We start from the raw sequence: 18604 nt of genomic DNA, 5'->3' as shown, positions 1-18604 counted from the left end.
ATCATGTTGTTTGGTTCCCCTATTACACGCCCATATTCTGAGAGGTTCGCTCCTCCCATACTAGGATTATGGGATTATTAATCAGTAATGTGAACCGAGGCCAAATACAGGAATAGGCAAAGTATGGGTCCGGACCTGTGAAATTAAACTTTAGATATTTCTTTGCTCATAGAGGGGTTTCCCACCACCTATAAAATAAACTCAAAACAAACTATATGCCAGTGGCTATGAACCTTATAGTTAAAAAGAATATGCAGCAAATGGCTGTAATAAACAATTTAATCGTATCATTTAAGCTTTTCCTTGTCGACCGCCCTCCCCTTAATGAGGACCGTGGTCCCCAGGACCGCTTTTACGGTTCTCTCCTCACACAAATGAGTGAGTTTATTTCCTAGCATCCTGTTGGATTTTACCTATCCCTATTCCCCAATCTCAAAGACCCTATTCTGCCGGGATGCGTTTTCCCTGCTTCTTAGCGCGATCTGGGCGCTTTTTATTTTTTCTCGGGTTTTCATTTGCAAGTCTTCCGAGTTCGTCTGTAGAACATCAGCTGGTCTTTTGTCAATGGCCGAGTGAATTGATTTGTTCCTGGCAGTGACAAGTAAAATCAACTCTGTGGTAACGGTTATACATTTGTTAATCTTAATACATCTAGCTAGTTCCAGTAGGGTGCAGTAAAAGCGTTCCAACTGTCCGTTAGATACACTGTGTAAAGGCGGTGCATTTGCGATTTTAACCCCAAAGTGGTTTGTTAGCATGGCCGATATCGTATGCGAATTCAATGACGGTTCATTATCACAATAGATCGGTTTGGCTTTTGGAAAGTAGTTCATTCGCTGCAACAGCACTAGTTTGAGGTCCTCAATTGTTCTAGAGGGAATAGGTTGCACGATTGCGAACTTTGAGAATTTATCGATGCACGTCAGGAAGTATTTCCTGTCCGTTGAGAAGATACCAACGTGTAACATCTCCCCTGCATGGGATGAGATCGGTGACTTGCCCATTTCCTATTTTTTGGGATGCCTTTCATATTATGCCCTCGCGCAGATCTTGCAGTTTTGGACAATTTCGTTGGCGAATTTAGTCATTTTAGGAAAATAATATTCGGAGAGCACCTGCTTGACGCCTTTGGGGACTATGGTGTCCGCGATATCCTCAATCAGCGACTCCTTGCATGTGAAGTCAATGTTGTGCCGTCTCTCGTTTTCAAAGAACACGAAGCTTCGCTTAGACGGAAAGCGTGCTTCCTCCAGAGTTATCTGGTCCTGAAAGCTATTCATTGGCTTATCCGTGGATTGAGTGAGCGACACTTCACTGTAAATAGTGGCCGCATACGAATAAGCTTCTTCCGCCTCCACAACGTTAAGTTTCTTGTGATTACTAACGCTTCCGTTTTCGCCCTTTAAAATATCAGAAACAGTCCATAATAGGTTCCGGAAATTCTTTTATGACCTTCACCTTCTCTGGGTCTGTTGTTGCACCATTGCACAATTGCACAAGTGACTAAAAACTTAAGGAGGCTCACACTTTTCTTAAAAAAGGTGGATTTTTCTACCGAAACTCTCATGTTTGTCATGCGGGCTCTTGATGTGAGAGGCTTCATCTTCTAAAAATCGTCTTCAACGTAAATATAGTAAAATTTACCGGTTTGCTCCCTCAAGATGACGTCAATTTTCCTTTGAAAAATGCTTGCTGCATTTTTGAGGCCAAAAGGGAGTCTTCGGAACTAGTATTTTCTGCCATTTACGAAAAACTAGTTATTTTCTCTAACGCGTTCAGCGAGAGTAATTTGGTGGTAATCTGACTTAAGGTCCAAAGTAGGCCTTGCCTAAGTTCCCCAATATCATGGAGATATTCGGAATGGGGTACTTGTCAGCCACCATTTTTTCATTAAGCTTGCGAAAATCGATTTCAAGCCGCATGTTCTTTTTACCCACTACTACTTCTACTACTACTACTACTACTTCTTGTCTACCACCCAAAGTGGATTATTGTACGGGGTCACTGATTTTTGTAATTATGCTATAGCTTAACTGATTTTGAATTGCTTTGCTAACAAAATCGGGCGCCCCCATGGGGTACGTGTACAATTTGGCATAAATGGGCTCTTCACCATCTGTTCTAATAGTGGCTACTACCGAAGTGTTGGACGGTAGAGCCTCATTAGAGTCCGCAAAGGCATTCTTTCTGCTTTTTAGCATTTTCATGAATTCTTCTTTAACGAGAGGAGGTGCATCAGAACAACTCACGTTGGTGAAGTTTACATCAGTGCAAGTATGGAAATCTATTTACTCTACCTCGGTGCCCCATTTTAGGTGGGCAGAAGATAGGAAAAGTGACGCCCCTGCCTTTTTTAAAAGGTCAAGTTCGATTATTCCGTCAAAGGAAGACAGGTCCGGTAATATGAAGAATGTAGCCTTTAAATTAAATAACGACACGAAGCATTTACTCGTGATTTTTGTGACGCCGTGAATAGAGTGAATAGTGAATGGGGAATCTACGGGTCGAACGCCTTTCAACCCTTATGAGGTCGGATTAAATTTTTTGACACGCCCGTATCGATGAGGAAATTAATTTCTGTCCCCGCTACTCTTCGTCTGACGACGAGCAACAGGAATTTTCCCTTAAAAAATTGTCCATGTCATTATTCTGTAATGGCGTCATTGTCAATTTTGGCAGCTCCGCTGGAGGCTGCGCACTGAGCGACATGATTAATCCTCCGTTTTTTATGAGGGACTGAACGACCGGATGTGTCCGGCCTCCCGTTTTGATAAGCCTGTGCTTTAATCGGTTGAATAATCTTAATAAGGGACGGATCTAGATCCATTGGTTCTTGGGTATTGTTGTGAGGTACAGAATGTACTAGCACCGTGTGTTGTTTGGTAAAGTGCGGGTTTCTACCGAACTTGCCAAACTGTTGATTTGCCTCTGGACTCTTGTCCTGACGCTCTTGTGGCTTCAGATTTGGCTTACGATTCTTATATTCCTGGCTTTTTGCAAACGTTGTTGTGATGACGTATCTTTCGTGGTTTGATTCCACTTCTTGTGCCAGGGCCAGAGCCGACGGTTTTGCCGAAAATAGTACATCCGTAAGGCTGCGCTTAAGGCCTGAAATGAATACGCGTAAAGCGTCTTCACGAAATTTGTCGCAAAAGGTTCTGGCCACCGACGGCTCATATGACATATTGACTTTTTTCGTCAACAAGGTGATTTTTTTTTCAACCTAGTCATAATATTGTTGTAGGGTCATGCTACCCTGTCTTAGGGTACCCAATTCTTGTTCAACGACAAGATCGTTATGATCGCATCGAAGTTCAGTACTGTTCAGAATGACGGCAGTATAGGGTCGACGGGTCCCCTAACCTTGCTTCTGATGATTTTCACTGCTTGGTAGTGGAGAGAGCTGCAATCGTATTTTCTAAAAATGCAATAGGCCGTCACTGCCGCCTGCCGCTAGGAGACATATGTCTCCTGTGCTTCCGCGAATCCGGGCAAGCACTTTACGGCGTCCAGAGGCTCGTTACATTCACCGACGGGATATATATATAAAGTATGTTTCTACCTGAGGGGTCTGGGCTGGAGCTGACGTGGTGCTGACTGCCGCTACTCGCCCAGCCAATTCCTCATTTTGCTGTCTAAGCGATTGCACAGCTGGCTTTAAGCGGCCTGTTCTGCAAGAGCATTACCAACGACGGCCTGTATAACAGATCGGAGCTACTCGGGATCCATTTCTGTAGGGGGGGGCTGGTGGCCTGTGTATCGGAGTTGAGGTGTGGAGCCGTCTTTCACTCTATATTTGAGAAACGGGTTACTCATGGGCAACTGGATTCAACTGCATAGAAATCCATACACGTAACCAAAAGTTCTACACAAACAAAGACGAAGATGAAAAATTTTGGGTGTCGTATTTCCTTGCAATAAGCGGAGCAACAAAAACAACGACAGTGTCTGCAGGGTGACAATGTATGCACCGCAGCATGAACGTATATTGAGTACACAGTGAGCAAAAACTTTAAACTGATAGGCGAGATAGCGATGCGATGTTACACAGAGAGAAAATTATGAGCGATAAAAAATTTTCCCGCGCCGCTGTCACTTTTTATACCCTTGCATGGTATTATAATGTCAGTCAAAAGTTTGCAACGCACTGAAGTAGGCACCTCCGACCATATAAAGTATATATATTCTTGATCAGGATCAACAGTCGAGTCGTTCTAGCCATGTCCGTCTGTCCGTCTATCCGTTTGTCCGTTTCTACGCAAACTAGTCTCTCAGTTTTAAAGCTATCTGCATGAAACTTTGTAGTTAGCCATCTATATAGTACTCTCACTCGTATATATGTCGGAACGGGCCGGATCGGACGACTATATCATATAGCTGCCATAAGAATGACCGGAAAATTTTTACAAAAAAAATATAACATTTTCAGTTTTCAACAGAATTTAATCAAATTTTGGATGTAGCGTTTTTATATTATTCTACAATTGTTTGTGTAAAATTTTATGAAAATCGGACTACAATATCATATAGCTCCCATAGGAACGTTTGAGAAATTATTTCAATTATAAATTATAACATTTTCAGTTTTCGAAAGATTTTCTTCAAATTTGAGATATAGCCATTTTATATCAGTCTTAAATTTTGTGTCAAATTTTAACAAAATCGGACGACTATATCATATAGGTGCCATACAAACGATCGTTAGATGTGGAGCAAAAATGCAAATATGTGAATGTAAAACTGCAAATATAATATGTATAGGTGAATTAAATGAAAGTAGGTATTACTTCATTGTTTTTAAACACAAAAATATATAATTTATATTGTATGGATTTCTAGTCATAGAAGTTCTATCTGCAAGGGTATATAAACTTTGGCGTGCCGAAGTTAGCTTCCTTTCTTGTCAACTTTCAAGTTGATATTGATATGTTCGGTAGGGTAATTAGATAACACTAGTTGAGCGCTAAATATTTACTTTGCAAGTCCGTAGCCGGTTGGCTGCCGAATCAGTAAGTTTGTCTTCCTTCTAGCCGAGTGGCTGGCTGCTGCTGAGAGGTGAGGAGGGTAACTGCCATCCTATGCCTATGGTCTTAAGCTCAGTAGGCGTATTTCAAAATAATAAAAGAGGTGATGGCCGGAGTAATGTTTGTGAGCATTAGCTCTTTATTCAAGTGAATTGGAAATAAGACTAAAGTTAAGAAATAAACTTATAGGCAACAAATCTCAGAGCGGCCACGCACATATGCAGTGTCTTCCGTCTGTGCACGAGCATCCGGCCCAATGCTAGGTCAGCAATTTGGCCGGAGCTTTGTTGTCAACTTGACTACGGTCAACGACTCTGGTCTGGCTAACCACAGTGAACTTGCACTTGTATGTAAAAACAGTGCAGTACATGTTTGAGATCAGCTGTTTCTCCTGCCGTTCTCGCGCGCCTCTCTACATAAGAAGCGGTCAACAGCCCATGATATAAAATTTAAATTTTTCGTCGTTGCGCTTGAGAACAGAAGCTAACATATTCACGCACAGATACGCACTTGCTTTCTGCAGTACCACATGTCATCAATAGGCCACTGTCATCAACAGTCATCAACGCTCCGACTGCGACTTCTACCGACCCGACGCTCTGCCGACTGCGACTTCTACCAAGTCGACGCTCTGCCCACAATACAGTTACGATGGCAGTCGTCGGCAGTATCATGGCGCGGCCGTTGATGAATTGTTGATGAGTGTTGATGAATTGTTGTAAATTGTTGATTAACTGTTGATGAATTGTTGATGAATTGTTGTTGATGACTGCCTAGGACATGACCATGTTAAGTTCATCAACAATTTGTATGGCCATTAACCGATGAATCATCAACAACACCGCCTTGACTGATTATGAACCGTTGATTAATTACTGATGAATGGTACTGCAGGGTTGTTCTTGTGTTTTCTCAAACAATGTTGCAATTCGGGTGGGAACGGGCTGAAGGACTATCGATATATCGATAGGGATATTGGAATTGGTAGGACCAGGAGGGGGCGAGGAAAATGAGCGAACCGGGATGTTCGAATGCGACCTAAGAGAAAGGGTTCTTGCCCTTTCTCTCGGCAAGGGCAACGAAAAGTAACGGCAGGGGTCTGGAACGGAGGAAAGGAACCGGGCTATAAAGATAGGTGCGAGCGGAAAAAAAGGAGGAGAAAAAATCTGGATGGATAACGTGGTGCGTGATTTTCGGACGGTTAACTTCGGAAAGAAAAAAACGTGATCCCGGAATCAAGTTGGAGACGTGACCGATCGCCACCCAGTGCCGTTTGCCTGAGCCGTCGCCTCAGACCCACCCAGTGCCGTTTTCCTGAGCCGTCGCCTCAGAGCCACCCAGTGCCGTTTTCCCAGAGCTGTCGCCCGAGCTGCTGGCCACCGCGTCGCCGCCGCCGCAAGCCAAGTCCGCCGGCCCACGCAAACGTCGGAGCCGTCGCCGCCGCTGCCGCAATCAACAACCACCGGCCAGAACTGCCGCAACCAACAACCACCGGCCAGAGCTGCCGCAACCAACAACCACCGGCCAGAGCTGCCGCAACCAACAACCACCGGCCAGAGTGACCGGCGCAGCCAAGTCCGCCGGCCGGAGCCAACTTCGGAGCCGTCGCCGCCGCCGCAACACAGTTCCGCCACCCAGAGCAGCCGGCTGAGCCACTGCAGGAAATTCACTTCAGCTGCTACCTTCCGGTGAGTCCGTTCCGGATGGGACGAAATAAGGGGCGAATTGCGTATTAATTTCTGCCCAGGCAGCTGCCGCCGACCTGCGGGCAGCCCTTACCACCCGGCGCCAAACCAGGGCGAGCTGGGATAAAAGAAAAAAAATTTAAGTTGTTGTTGTTAGGTGTAAGATATTAGTGTTATTGTTAGTTACGAGACGTCCGATTAATTCGGTATTTTAAATTGTGCGGACTGCGGGCCTTGGGTCGGACCCAGCCCTGGGCACCCTGAGCTAGCCCGGCGTTGCCCAAAGAAAGGCTGTTCCGTTACAACAAGCAAACATATTTATTTTTAGATTTGTACGCTTTCAACTATGTGAAAGCAGGAAGAACGCCATTGTGTTAGAATCAAAAAATTAGCCCCATATTGCAAAACGAATGTGTGGTCGTAAGGCATCTTAAAAACTGTAATGTCTTTGGTATAGGTTATGCCATAATTCTGACTTGGATTACGCGGGTCTCAACCTCGCCATCAAAAACATTGTGCTTTGTGATCGCCTTCATGCACTTTTATATTTAAAATATCATCTCCAGTAAATCAGCAGTAACTCCAACATTATTCTGCATAAACTGACTAATAGTAAAGTTTTTTTTTAAATAAATAAGTTCCTATTCGGTGTGAACTAGATTAACTTAAACTACCAAATTTGGTAACAACATAATATATTTAGTTTTACGTCAAGAAATACATAGTTATAATTGTAATTATATTAAAATTATCATTGTGAATTGGATTATGGTGTAATAGGTTTATTTAACAGTTTTACGTAAGTAGAATGATAAGAAATAGTATTTCATTTACTTTGAATTTCACCGCGTCTATTATTTTTTATAGTTGCTCGTCATTTTATTCCCACACTTTATGACAGCTTTTTCACTATACTATTACCCATTAGTTGACAAAATAAATGAAATCTATCAATCCAACAATAACCTTATGAGCTCGGAAAAGAAAAATATCAGATATAACTGAATCTATCCAACAACGAAATGTTTAAATTAAGTTGAGGAATACTTGTTAAAATAAGCTCGACAAGGAAAGTAAACGTGCCTAAAATAGAGCCCAATAGCCAAACAAGAATGATTCCAGCGAAGTTCGACATTCCTAAGGTGACTGGACCAACGTCTTCTTGACTACCAGACATAGTGCTCTCGACTTGTTGTTGTATTTTTAGGTTTAAGTTATCGGCTACCACACGATACTCCCAATATTTATCGAACCCGGAAGAGTGCCAATTGTATATTAGGGAATTGAACTGTTTTAGGAGTGGCCAAAGTCTCGGCACAAAAGCTACTGTGTATTGATAATAAAGATCATCCCGCATTATAATTAGCTGGTCAATTGCTTGTGGCACCAAATAGTCCCCAATGGCAAAGTGACCTGTGAGATCATTAAAATAAGAGCCAAATTATTTTGAGGAGAGATTTCTTACCAAAGGGCAGACGTTCAACAGCAAAACCAATGTTTACTCGCGGATCCTCTGCAAGCCGAAGAAGTTTTTCATCGCCATAGATCCGAAATTTATTTAACAGATCCTGAACTAGGGGCTGCCAAATGATTTCCGTAAGTAATATAACTTTATTTCAGTATTTTTAAATGTTAAAAGAACTCACGTCATCAGAACCACGTATGGCTGACACCCATGCCTCAGAATTGGCGGCCCATTGTAATTGGTGAGAGCGTAAACGTTGCACATTGTCAGCTGCTTCGTCCAAGCTGGGTATTGTTAATATACTGGCAAGGCCGCCCCCATATATACTGGTAATAATTAGGTCGTTAAGGAAACAGGCAAACAGGAGCACACGAACTGTAATTGAATGTGCTTTGCTATTTCCTGATTGTGATATTAAAAGTTTAAAAGTCGTGGACAGTCCGTATTTTGCACAACTCCACCATCCAACCCGTTCGCTGGGTGTCAAAAATAATTTCTGCTCGCTCCGATATGCTATAATCAATCCCATGGTTTCTATACATAAGCACACAAATACCGCAGACCAAAGAGTTGCTTGAAAAGGTTCAAGTGGAATATACCAACCGGCTACCCGCAACGGCATCGGAACTAGGCATGTTATGCAAGATCGTACAAGGTACATAGAGATGTCTAGAAATTTGTAGTCCTTGAACCACGAGTACATGGCTCCAATTCAGATATCCGCTTTATTATTAATAACCATACCTAGTGCACCATTTCCAGATATATTTGCGTAAATGGTACCCCAATCGTTGGCGTCAGCTATAAAATATAAATTATTAAGTAAAACATTATTTTGAATATTGTATTTATATTGTAGTTGTAGATTTAAACAAGAAAAGTGATTTACAAACCGATTGTGACTAACTTGTAGCGTTAGGAAGGTAATGTAAAATAAATATACTTTTGTTTTAGATTTCGATACAATGAACTAAAATTCGAAATCTTTATACTCATATGTAAAAAGAATTCAGTTTTTGAGTACATTTTAGCTACTGTAGAAAAAATAAGAAAAACAGGAGGACAGCCTGCATTTGGTGCATTGATGGAACTGGAGACTGTCGAGCACGTGCAGTTCGCCTGCAGGAGATTCACGATCGAGCGGAGTTTACTGTAGGGAATCTGGTAGCGCTATAGTCGACAGCGATGCAAACAGGCGCCATTTACCATATTGTAGAGTCACTCGCGAACGGTCACAAGGCTCACCTGGCCACTCCAATGAAGGCCTCGTCCGGTCCCTTCCTACAGTTGTCACTTAAGCCAGTCCCACGCTTTTCCCCTGTAATATTTCTTTCTTACAGCAGTGTACTCTAATTGTTGGTACTTTTTTTCATTAAGCTGTCACATGACTCTTTGCACGGGGCGTCACCCTCAGTTGTTTGGGCAGTGTGGCTATCCAGAGGCACTGCCTAGCTGATCCCTGTACCCTACAATCGCCACATTCTGCCATCATCAGTGTACACGGGTTGAAAACTCAGTGATACACAAATGCAAATCTAGGACGACTTTAAAATAGCTTAAGGTATAGCTTACGTAGCTCTCCAGAGCTACTAATACTGCAAAGTAGCGAAGCTAGGATACGGCGATTTGAAGAAAGATTGGCCGCGGATTTGCCCAAGCCAAACCCTACGCCAGGCAGAATACCCTTTTAAATCGACGACTCGGTTGTTAGAGTCTATACGTGCATATTGGAGGGAAACTTCCCGGAACCCCGTTAATCGCAGCTCCCTGATATACACGACGTGTTATAGTAACAGTCCCTTCCCCTTCAACAAGGTTAAGGGTGCCTAAGGTGCCTAAGGCACTTCTCACGGAAATGGAGACGAAGTCAAGCAGGGAATAACGATGAAGGCTAAATGAGCTGCAGATGAAGTTCCTGCACAAAGACGAAAGACAACCGGTCAGATGGGGAGTTTATCGAAACTGCGAAGGTGGTGTGAAACTTTCGCCAAATCTTATACCCTTGCAGGGTGCTATAATTTCAGTCAGAAGTTTGCAACGCAGTGAAAGAGTCATCTCCGACCATATAAACTATGTATATATATATATATTCTTGACCAGCATCAACAGCCTAGTCGAACTAGTGATGTCCGTCCGACTTTCCGTTTCTACGCAAACTAGTCTCTCAGTTTTTATCTGAATGAAACTTGGAAGTTAGCCCTCTATATACTCTGACTCATATATAAGTCGGAACGGGTCGGAACGGAACATCGGAAAATTAAAAAAAAAAATTATATATATATATATAACTTTTTCAGTTTTTAACAATTTTTTTTACAATTTTTCTTAAAACTTAATAAAGTCCTACTACTATATCTTAAAGCTGTCATAGGGACGATCGAGATATTATTACAATCAAACTCTTTTAACTTTTTCAGTTTTCAACAGATTTTCAATTTTAATTTTTTCTTTCAAATGTGGGATATAGCTCTTTAATATTATTCTAAAATTTTGGTTTAAATTTTATGATAATCGGACTACTAGATCATATAGCTGCCATACAAACGATCGTTAGATAAAGAGGTAATTCAAAACTTTGAATGTTAAACTGTAAATATAATATGTATATGTGAAGGAAATGAAAGCAGTCATTACTTCAATGTTTTTTATAACTGTATTAATTCCTAGTAATTGAATTTCAATCTACAAGCTTCCTTTCTTGTTTTTATTATTATTTAGGACAGTTGCCATTTTTTAAAAATAAGAGGTTTTTGGCAGTACGAAAATTGATTTGAAGCACTTTGACATTTCCCGACAAAAAATGTTTTTGATGATGCATTCCATCTTTATTACTTGTGTACTTACATGTGTCGATTTGGACTCTGCAGTTATATCGAGTTTCAGTACCATCGATATAAACATTTCTGAGGTCGGAATCCTCTGGTACACTTCTGTCAAGAGCATTGGCTTTAGTACCCTGTGTATGTACCATAAAATTATAAAAAACCGATGAAGAGATTAATTTTTTAATTTACATAGCATTTATTTCTTAGATATTACGAAGAATGTATTTTCTAGGTATGTAACGATCAAAAGTTTTAAGGAATAACATTTTTTGTTCCTCTTTTAAGATTTTATTAAGAACTAGCTGTACCCTGCCACGTTTCTCTGTGGAATATTATGGTTAAGAGGGCACTTCTGAATACATCAAGGTTCTGGCAAAATCATCTTCCTGGCATAAGGTGAAGAAGGCAGTCAGAGTTGTCGCTGGCGGATTCAGGACTCTTTCTTGCACATTTCTTTCTGTGAAATAGACACGTTGACCATTCTCCAAATGGACAGCCAAGTGAACTAAAGCTGGATAGCGTTCATGAATAGGGAACGAAAAAATTCTCCATGCAGCCTCGTTTCTGCTTATGTATCTTCCAGCCTGGTATTGAGATATTTCATCGACTACTCGTACTGCATTGTTGTCACCATTTTCTGCCTGAACACCAAAAACTGCCATATCGCTGCCTTTACTCACGTATTTGCAGATATATTTAATCGATTTCACGGAATTGCAATATTCTACGTTTATGTGCGCTTTGTATGATTTTGACAATAGTGGTGAGTATGGAACCACCCAACGATTGTCTACCTCAATATCACCAATTCTCATGTTTAAATTTGCCGAAGTCCCTCCATCTTCAGTTGACCGTCTCCTATACAGAGGATATCCATCATCCCCTGTTACGGTGTTGGCTGTAAATGCTCGAGGATATCGCTTGGAACACTTCCCGTCTACCATGCATGGTGAACATGGGTTGAGGGTACCACATGGGCCATGGATCATGTTCTTGATGACAACTTCATGTAAATCCGTATTAACCTCGGCCCGTGGAATCTCAGCGCATATAACATCGTCGATTTCATCTGGAGTAATTTTGATAAAAATCATACAGCCAAATCAGTATGTGCGCATGCGGCAATCCTCTCTTCTGCCATTCTACTGAATACATCCAGCACCGCACAGATCCAAAAACTCCATGTTTCACAATAAAATCCATCAGTGACTTGAGCTTTTGTCTGAAAACACGGGCTGTGATGTCATGCCTATCCCTATACGATTGTCCAGGAAATAACAGCTGTACTATCTCGTCCCAAGCTGGATTGCATGTGAAGGTGATAAATAAGTCTGGACGGCCGTGGCAACGAACATATGCCATTTCATTTTGAGCATATTCATGCATGTGGCGTGGACTACCTATGTATGAGGATGGCAAAATCGTGAGCTTTCCAACGTTGGTTGTATTACGGTCATTCATCACAGCATCCCGCAAATGTATATATTCATCGGACCGAAGTTTCGTCTGATTCAATCGGAGGAACAGCAAACGTTCTGTTTCAATTTTTGCATACATATCGACAATGTACTGATGAAACAACTGACGACATTTCAATATATGATTGCAATCGGTCCTCCGAACCATTAACCTGTATGAGTAAAAGTTCATCGCGCTGCACTTTTTATTCGTTTCTACACCATTGACTGGATCTACCATCTTCACATTGAAATGGTATCCATCGGCACCATCCCAGAAGATTAGTGGATACTGCAAAGCATCGTAAAAACGGTGAGTTTCTGCGACGTTTTCCAATCGATCGTTTCGTCGATGGAAAACAATATCTCGAGGTTGAAACTGATCCCCGACTATGACAATTGCCACTTCGTCTACTTCTTCCATAACGTGCATCTACTTCATTTCCATCATCACCAAGAAAAAGAAATTTGTGTTCGCTGTCTGGGAACGGAAGCAGGGAACCGGCTTTATGATAGATGCACAAAATTTTAAATAAAGATTTTCTTTTTTTATCAGTGTATAGAGGACTGTAATGCAATTAGACATTACTTCGATGTTTTTTAACACAAATATATTTATATATTTAAATTTTATAAAATATTAATGATCGAATTGCCAATTTTAATGGTATACATATTTCGGCGTGCCGAAGTAAGTTTTCATTTTTATTTTAATTGCCAAAAAAGCGACACAGAGTAGATAGATAAACTAAATTTCATTGCAAGTGATTTAAAGGTCCTCTAATACTTTTCAAAATCCATTTAATAACTTAATAATCTATATATATAAAAATGCTCTGTTTGTGTCTACTTCCTTCATAGACTTGAAAAGTTCTGAACCGTTTAAGCCCAAATTTTTACACAACATGCGTTGAGGTTCCAGCTCGGTTATTGTCTACTTTTGATGTTGATAGCTTATCTGCGTTTGCGAATATATCAGTTTTTTCGCGTTTCCCCCTGCTGCGCCCTCTACAGGCAGCCAGCTGAATCGAAGCATTTCCTGTCAAACATCCCAAAAATATTGAAAGAAGAAATTGGAGATTAAAATTTTATTCTTTTATTCAGTTTTAGAAAGTCATGCCACCCAAGAAGTCGAGTTTGGGTCGTCGTACGCGCAATACAGAAGCAAAAAGACGTAAGATTACGAATATGACTGACGAAGAGCGGGCCTCCATCCGAGAGACTGAGCGGCTGAGAGCAATGCAGATGCACAACGCGGAATCAGCAGAAAGACGAGCAGATAGGCTTGAGAGAAAACGATTGAGAGTTAGGCAGTCGCGTTCTGCAGCAATCGATTTGATTCACTCTCAAAATAATGAACGCGACAGGGCAAGGGTTGCTGAAGCTTGGATGCTCCAGGAGGAACGGGGAAAATATTCCTCATTACATTGATTCTGGTTTCGGTTCGAGCTAACAAGGACATAGCTTTAGCTCTTGCTTCATCTGGAATCGCTGCGACATTGTTACCTGGTGGAAGGACTGCTCATTCAGCGCTGAAGTTGCAGTTGAACATGCAAATCATCGAGACTGCTACGTGCAACATTTCCAGAGCATCTGGCATGGGAAAAGTATTGCAAAGATGTAAACTCATTGTTTGGGATGAGTGCACAATAGCACACAAAAAATCGCTGGAGGCTCTCGACCGATCATTGCGGGATTTGCATGGAGCTGTCCAAACAATTGGGAATGCGTTAATATTGCTCGCAGGGGATTTCAGGCAAACGGTGCCTGTGATTTCCCGATCGACACCAGCTGACGAGATAAATGCTTGCCTAAAATATTCTATATTGTGGCAACATGTACGTACATTACAGTTGAAGACGAATATGCGTGTCCAGTTACAGAACGATGACTCAGCCGACGTATTCTCACGACAGCTACTGAACACGGAGAACGGAAAGCTGCCAGTCAATGAGACGTCGAGCAAAATAGTATTGCCCGAGAATTTCTGTAATTTAGTTACATCAAAGGAAGGACTTATCCAAAAAGTGTTCCCCGATATCCGAATAAATTATAGGAATCACGATTGGCTCAGTGGACGAGCGATTCTCGCTGCCAAGAACAAAGATGTATACCAGCTCAATCATGTTATCCAGTCCAGCATAGAAACTGACGAAATTACATATAAGTCGATAGACCCCGTTGTGGAGGCAGAGGAAGCAGTTAATAACCCTACGGAATTTCTAAACTCACTTGATCTGCCTGGAATGCCACCACACATATTGAAATTAAAAATAGGTGTGCCGATTATCATGCTCCGAAATATAAATCAGCCGAAACTTTGCAACGGTACGCGACTCGCAGTCAAGAAATTGATGAATAACGTAGTAGAAGCAACGATCATAACAGGTCCTTTCAAAGGTGAAGATGTCCTCATTCCTAGAATTACTCTGATCTCGACTGAAACACCGTTTCAGTTCAAGAGATTGCAGTTTCCCATTCGTTTAGCGTTCGCAATGACTATTAATAAAGCTCAAAGTCAATCTCTGGAGTTGTGTGGTCTTGATTTGGATACAGATTGTTTTTCACACGGACAATTATATGTTGCGTGTTCCCGTGTCGGAAAACCAGATAGTCTTTATATTTTACGCGGAGAATGGAGAAACGAAGAATATTGCATACCCACAAGTATTACAGAATTAAATGTATATGAAAATTATTCTTTTTTGTTTGAGTTATTTCTTATGCGTGCAACCACAATATGCCGCAGAGAAACGTGGCAGGGTACAGCTAGTATATTATATAAAGTGAATCTTACTTGTTTAATAACAGTGTATGGAGGGTAGTTGAACCCAGCTATAGTGACTTCGCGACCCTTCAAATCTCTAAATTTGTAAGGGAAAAGAGATTTGCCCTCCTGAAATCGGTTTTCGGAGACATGGTACCTATCAAAAAGTCTAAGCTGGGCTGGGTTTTCTGATCTAGGCCCCACATATTTGTTGGTCTTCATGTCGAAAATATTGCCGGTTGCATAGTCTCGTACAACAAAAAGAAGGTTTGCTTGATCTGAAATTAATTTAATAAAGGCGAGGCAGAAAAACATTTATAAAAGTTACCTTCGAAAAATGATCTTTTCAACAGCTCTTCCTTGAACTCCGTTGCAATGTATGCGAAAACGAATTTGTTATGTAAGGAACGCCATCTTGAATGCATTGAAGCCTTTGTAAAGGTATCCACAAAACGAATGACATCTGGACCAAATACAATAAAAGACTAACCAATGACATTAATTTCAATCGATGGCCAAAAAGTAATCCCAAAAACATATTTTATAATTTTACCTGTCAGTGTGTAACCTCAATGGATATTGTAATTTTCTGTAGAAGCTAGTTACCATTTTCCTTTTCTAACTGATCTTTCTTAAACGTTTCATTTAATAATTTTACATTAATTAATACTAAACTAGAATAATGTTCAAATTGTTGCAGCTGGATCACAAATCTCTCATTCAAAAAGATGCACACTGTACTATCATTTAGATAGTTTCCTACTAAATAAAAAATATGATTAAAAAAAAAATTATTTATCTATTTATTATTAAATTTTGTTTTTACTATTATTAATTTTTATATATTTACTTATAGCATTTATAACAAGAGACCAACCCTGGTCGATTATAATCATTTTTGTTTTACGATGCCGCAGTTGATATTAAAACGACTAGCTTCAATATAAAAGTGAAGCCTAAATTGAGGCTAAGCATTAGACCAATGCCAATTTTTGATTCCATGGCAAATAAATTAGCCAATAGGATAATTGACATGTAAACCACTTTAAAAATTCTTCTGTAATAAATTATTACATAGTGCACGTATACATACATACGTACATACATGCATATGGAGATAAGCATGTTGTATCTTATTACAAGCACTTAGAGAAATGTATTTATAGAAATAAAAGATTGAATCTAAAGCTGGATAAACTTAAAACCATATCTCGTAGTTGATATTAGGTTTAAAAAAATAAAAAAATGTTAAATGATTAATTTTGTGACAATTAACATTAAAAAAAAAATAAACATTAACATTAAAAAATAAATAATTCAACAAGATTCGTTTGCGGCACCAAATTACAAAATATCTAACCATAAACTCAAGATTTCTAAAAACTCGCCTCCTATTTAATTTGGACGTCGATGCACTACGGTCAGTACACTCAAGTGGCCCGTGGCAGGTGCCTGTTTGGGTTAGGTGTTTGTAGTCTCGATGAAAAATATAGGACAGAATACGAGGAAATTGACTACCGGCGTGCTGCCAGGTGGTTTGCTTGCATGTTTACTAAATATCAGTATGCATGTCAATAAGTCAAGTTTTGGGTCCAAGCGGACGCCCAAAACATCAACTGAATTAATTTTTTCCAAAGAGCAGAAGTTTAGCGTGTAAGTAGCAAGCTTAGGAACGACACGAGAGAATGTCATTAGCTTACATTTCGAGCCGTTTAAGTTTAATAAGTTTACACGGCACCAAGTTTGAAAATTATTGAGATCTGTTTGTAAATCCGACTATTGGAGAAATTATTTGAGCACCAAATAGCACCAGGGATATTAAAATCACCTAGGACTACCAACTTGTCCTACCTTAAAGTTTACTGGAAACCATGTAACCATCGGTACATCCTCGAAGGTTAATAATTCTGACGTAAGTGAGGAGTCCACCGCTATAAGAACTCAACCCTCGCACTTGACAGGGCGATCTAGCGATATACTGTGAGCACAGCTGGAAAAACTTCGGAGCTCAGAATCTCCGGCTTTAACCAGGTTTGTGTGAGCACAATATCCTGAGATGCAATCGAAAGGCTATCAGAATATAAGTTAGAAAGCTTACTACGTAAGCCTCTTGCATTCTGATAGGAAAGACCTAGGGATTAGGTTAGTTGTTTTGGTCGGGATTGGAAGACGTAAAGGCGCAGTGGTATGATCAGGCCGCTTTTTCTTTTTCTTCGTTTCGAACTCCTTGGCCAGAAGTTAGTAGAGCAAATAGTGTTAAAGAGTTCGTTAAGGACATTTATTTTAAAACATTAAATATCCCTAGAGAAGAAAATTTAAACATTTTTCGAGCCGCGCTCGATCTGCGCACTCTTGGAATTAATGCTGAGGTCGAGCACTGTGCCGAGGGAGGCTGCTGCTAAGAGCCCGTTGCAGGTAATTGGAGTCCGTCAACATACTGCCCACCAATAGCAGTTTTTTTGCGCTTGGGAGACTCATTTAATAGCGTAAGGCTCCCTTCAGTCCCAAAATTCCTTTCCTGTTTCCTGGTGTCATGTTCTAAAAACAAAAACAAATCTCATGGGTTTCGGTAAGAGCTCCGAAACAAAGTAGGCAATGAAAATTCTACCTGTTTCGGATACTGCTCAACAATTAATTGTTATTTTCATAACATTTTCGGAGCAGCGGTTCCGAAATTAGATTGAGATGATGAAAAATATTATTTAACGAAAAAAAAAAATCGATAATCTCGTTGTTGAAATCGATTTTTTCACAGCTCTAATAACAGCTGAAGTATTCACAAGTGTTTTGCAATGTAATTTATTAAATATTTTTAAAGGGTAAGTGACTTATTTGTATTCAGTTAATAAATTCATTTCCAGAATTGCTTTTGAACCTGGACGGTGTGAAGATAAGGCCATTATATATCCAGTATTTGTTTTCTTCTTAATTGGTGTGTATATTTATGGAAAATATTGTCCATTTGATTCTAACATACATATGAATATACATATGTATTTTACTATTAGATTGACGAGGCAACAGCCGGAAGGAAAGACCCGTAACATACGTTTAGGGAAAATGCAAGAAGTTATGCTAAGAAAAATTGTGGTAATCATTGAACAAATTATAAAGTTTTTTAAATGAATAAATAAATACAAAAATGTATTACAAATTGCGTCAGATATTTACTATGGGGGTTACGGGGAGTCGACACGTTTTCCTCTGAATTCCTATCTGATTCTACTCTAAATTCCCCTACGATTATGCCTGATTCCGTATCAAATTCCTGTATGATTCTGTTCAGAATCCCTTCCGAAATTCCCTTTTGATTCAGGGGGTAGTTCGTGCTGAAATTCGCGACAAATTCCTAGCAGGATTCCTTTATGATTCCCTGTAAAT

General features: G+C 40.3%; 1 protein-coding gene across 1 annotated transcript; it reads right to left on the bottom strand.

The window, feature by feature from the left end:
* Positions 1-6793: 6793 nt before the first annotated feature.
* LOC147644589 (uncharacterized) lies at positions 6794-15837 on the bottom strand. Its single transcript, XM_086826134.1, is given in 6 exon segments — positions 6794-8122; positions 8175-8289; positions 8356-8975; positions 11019-11130; positions 15254-15501; positions 15552-15837. Coding segments are annotated over 6 exon segments (1614 nt in total). The 5' UTR covers positions 15649-15837; the 3' UTR covers positions 6794-7700.
* Positions 15838-18604: the final 2767 nt, after the last annotated feature.

The sequence above is a fragment of the Drosophila serrata genome, unplaced genomic scaffold, assembly GCF_035046125.1.
Source record: "Drosophila serrata isolate PLE 108 unplaced genomic scaffold, ASM3504612v1 contig_143, whole genome shotgun sequence".
Classification (NCBI taxonomy): Eukaryota; Metazoa; Arthropoda; class Insecta; order Diptera; family Drosophilidae; genus Drosophila; species Drosophila serrata.
This window is presented reverse-complemented; position numbering and strand designations above follow the sequence as displayed.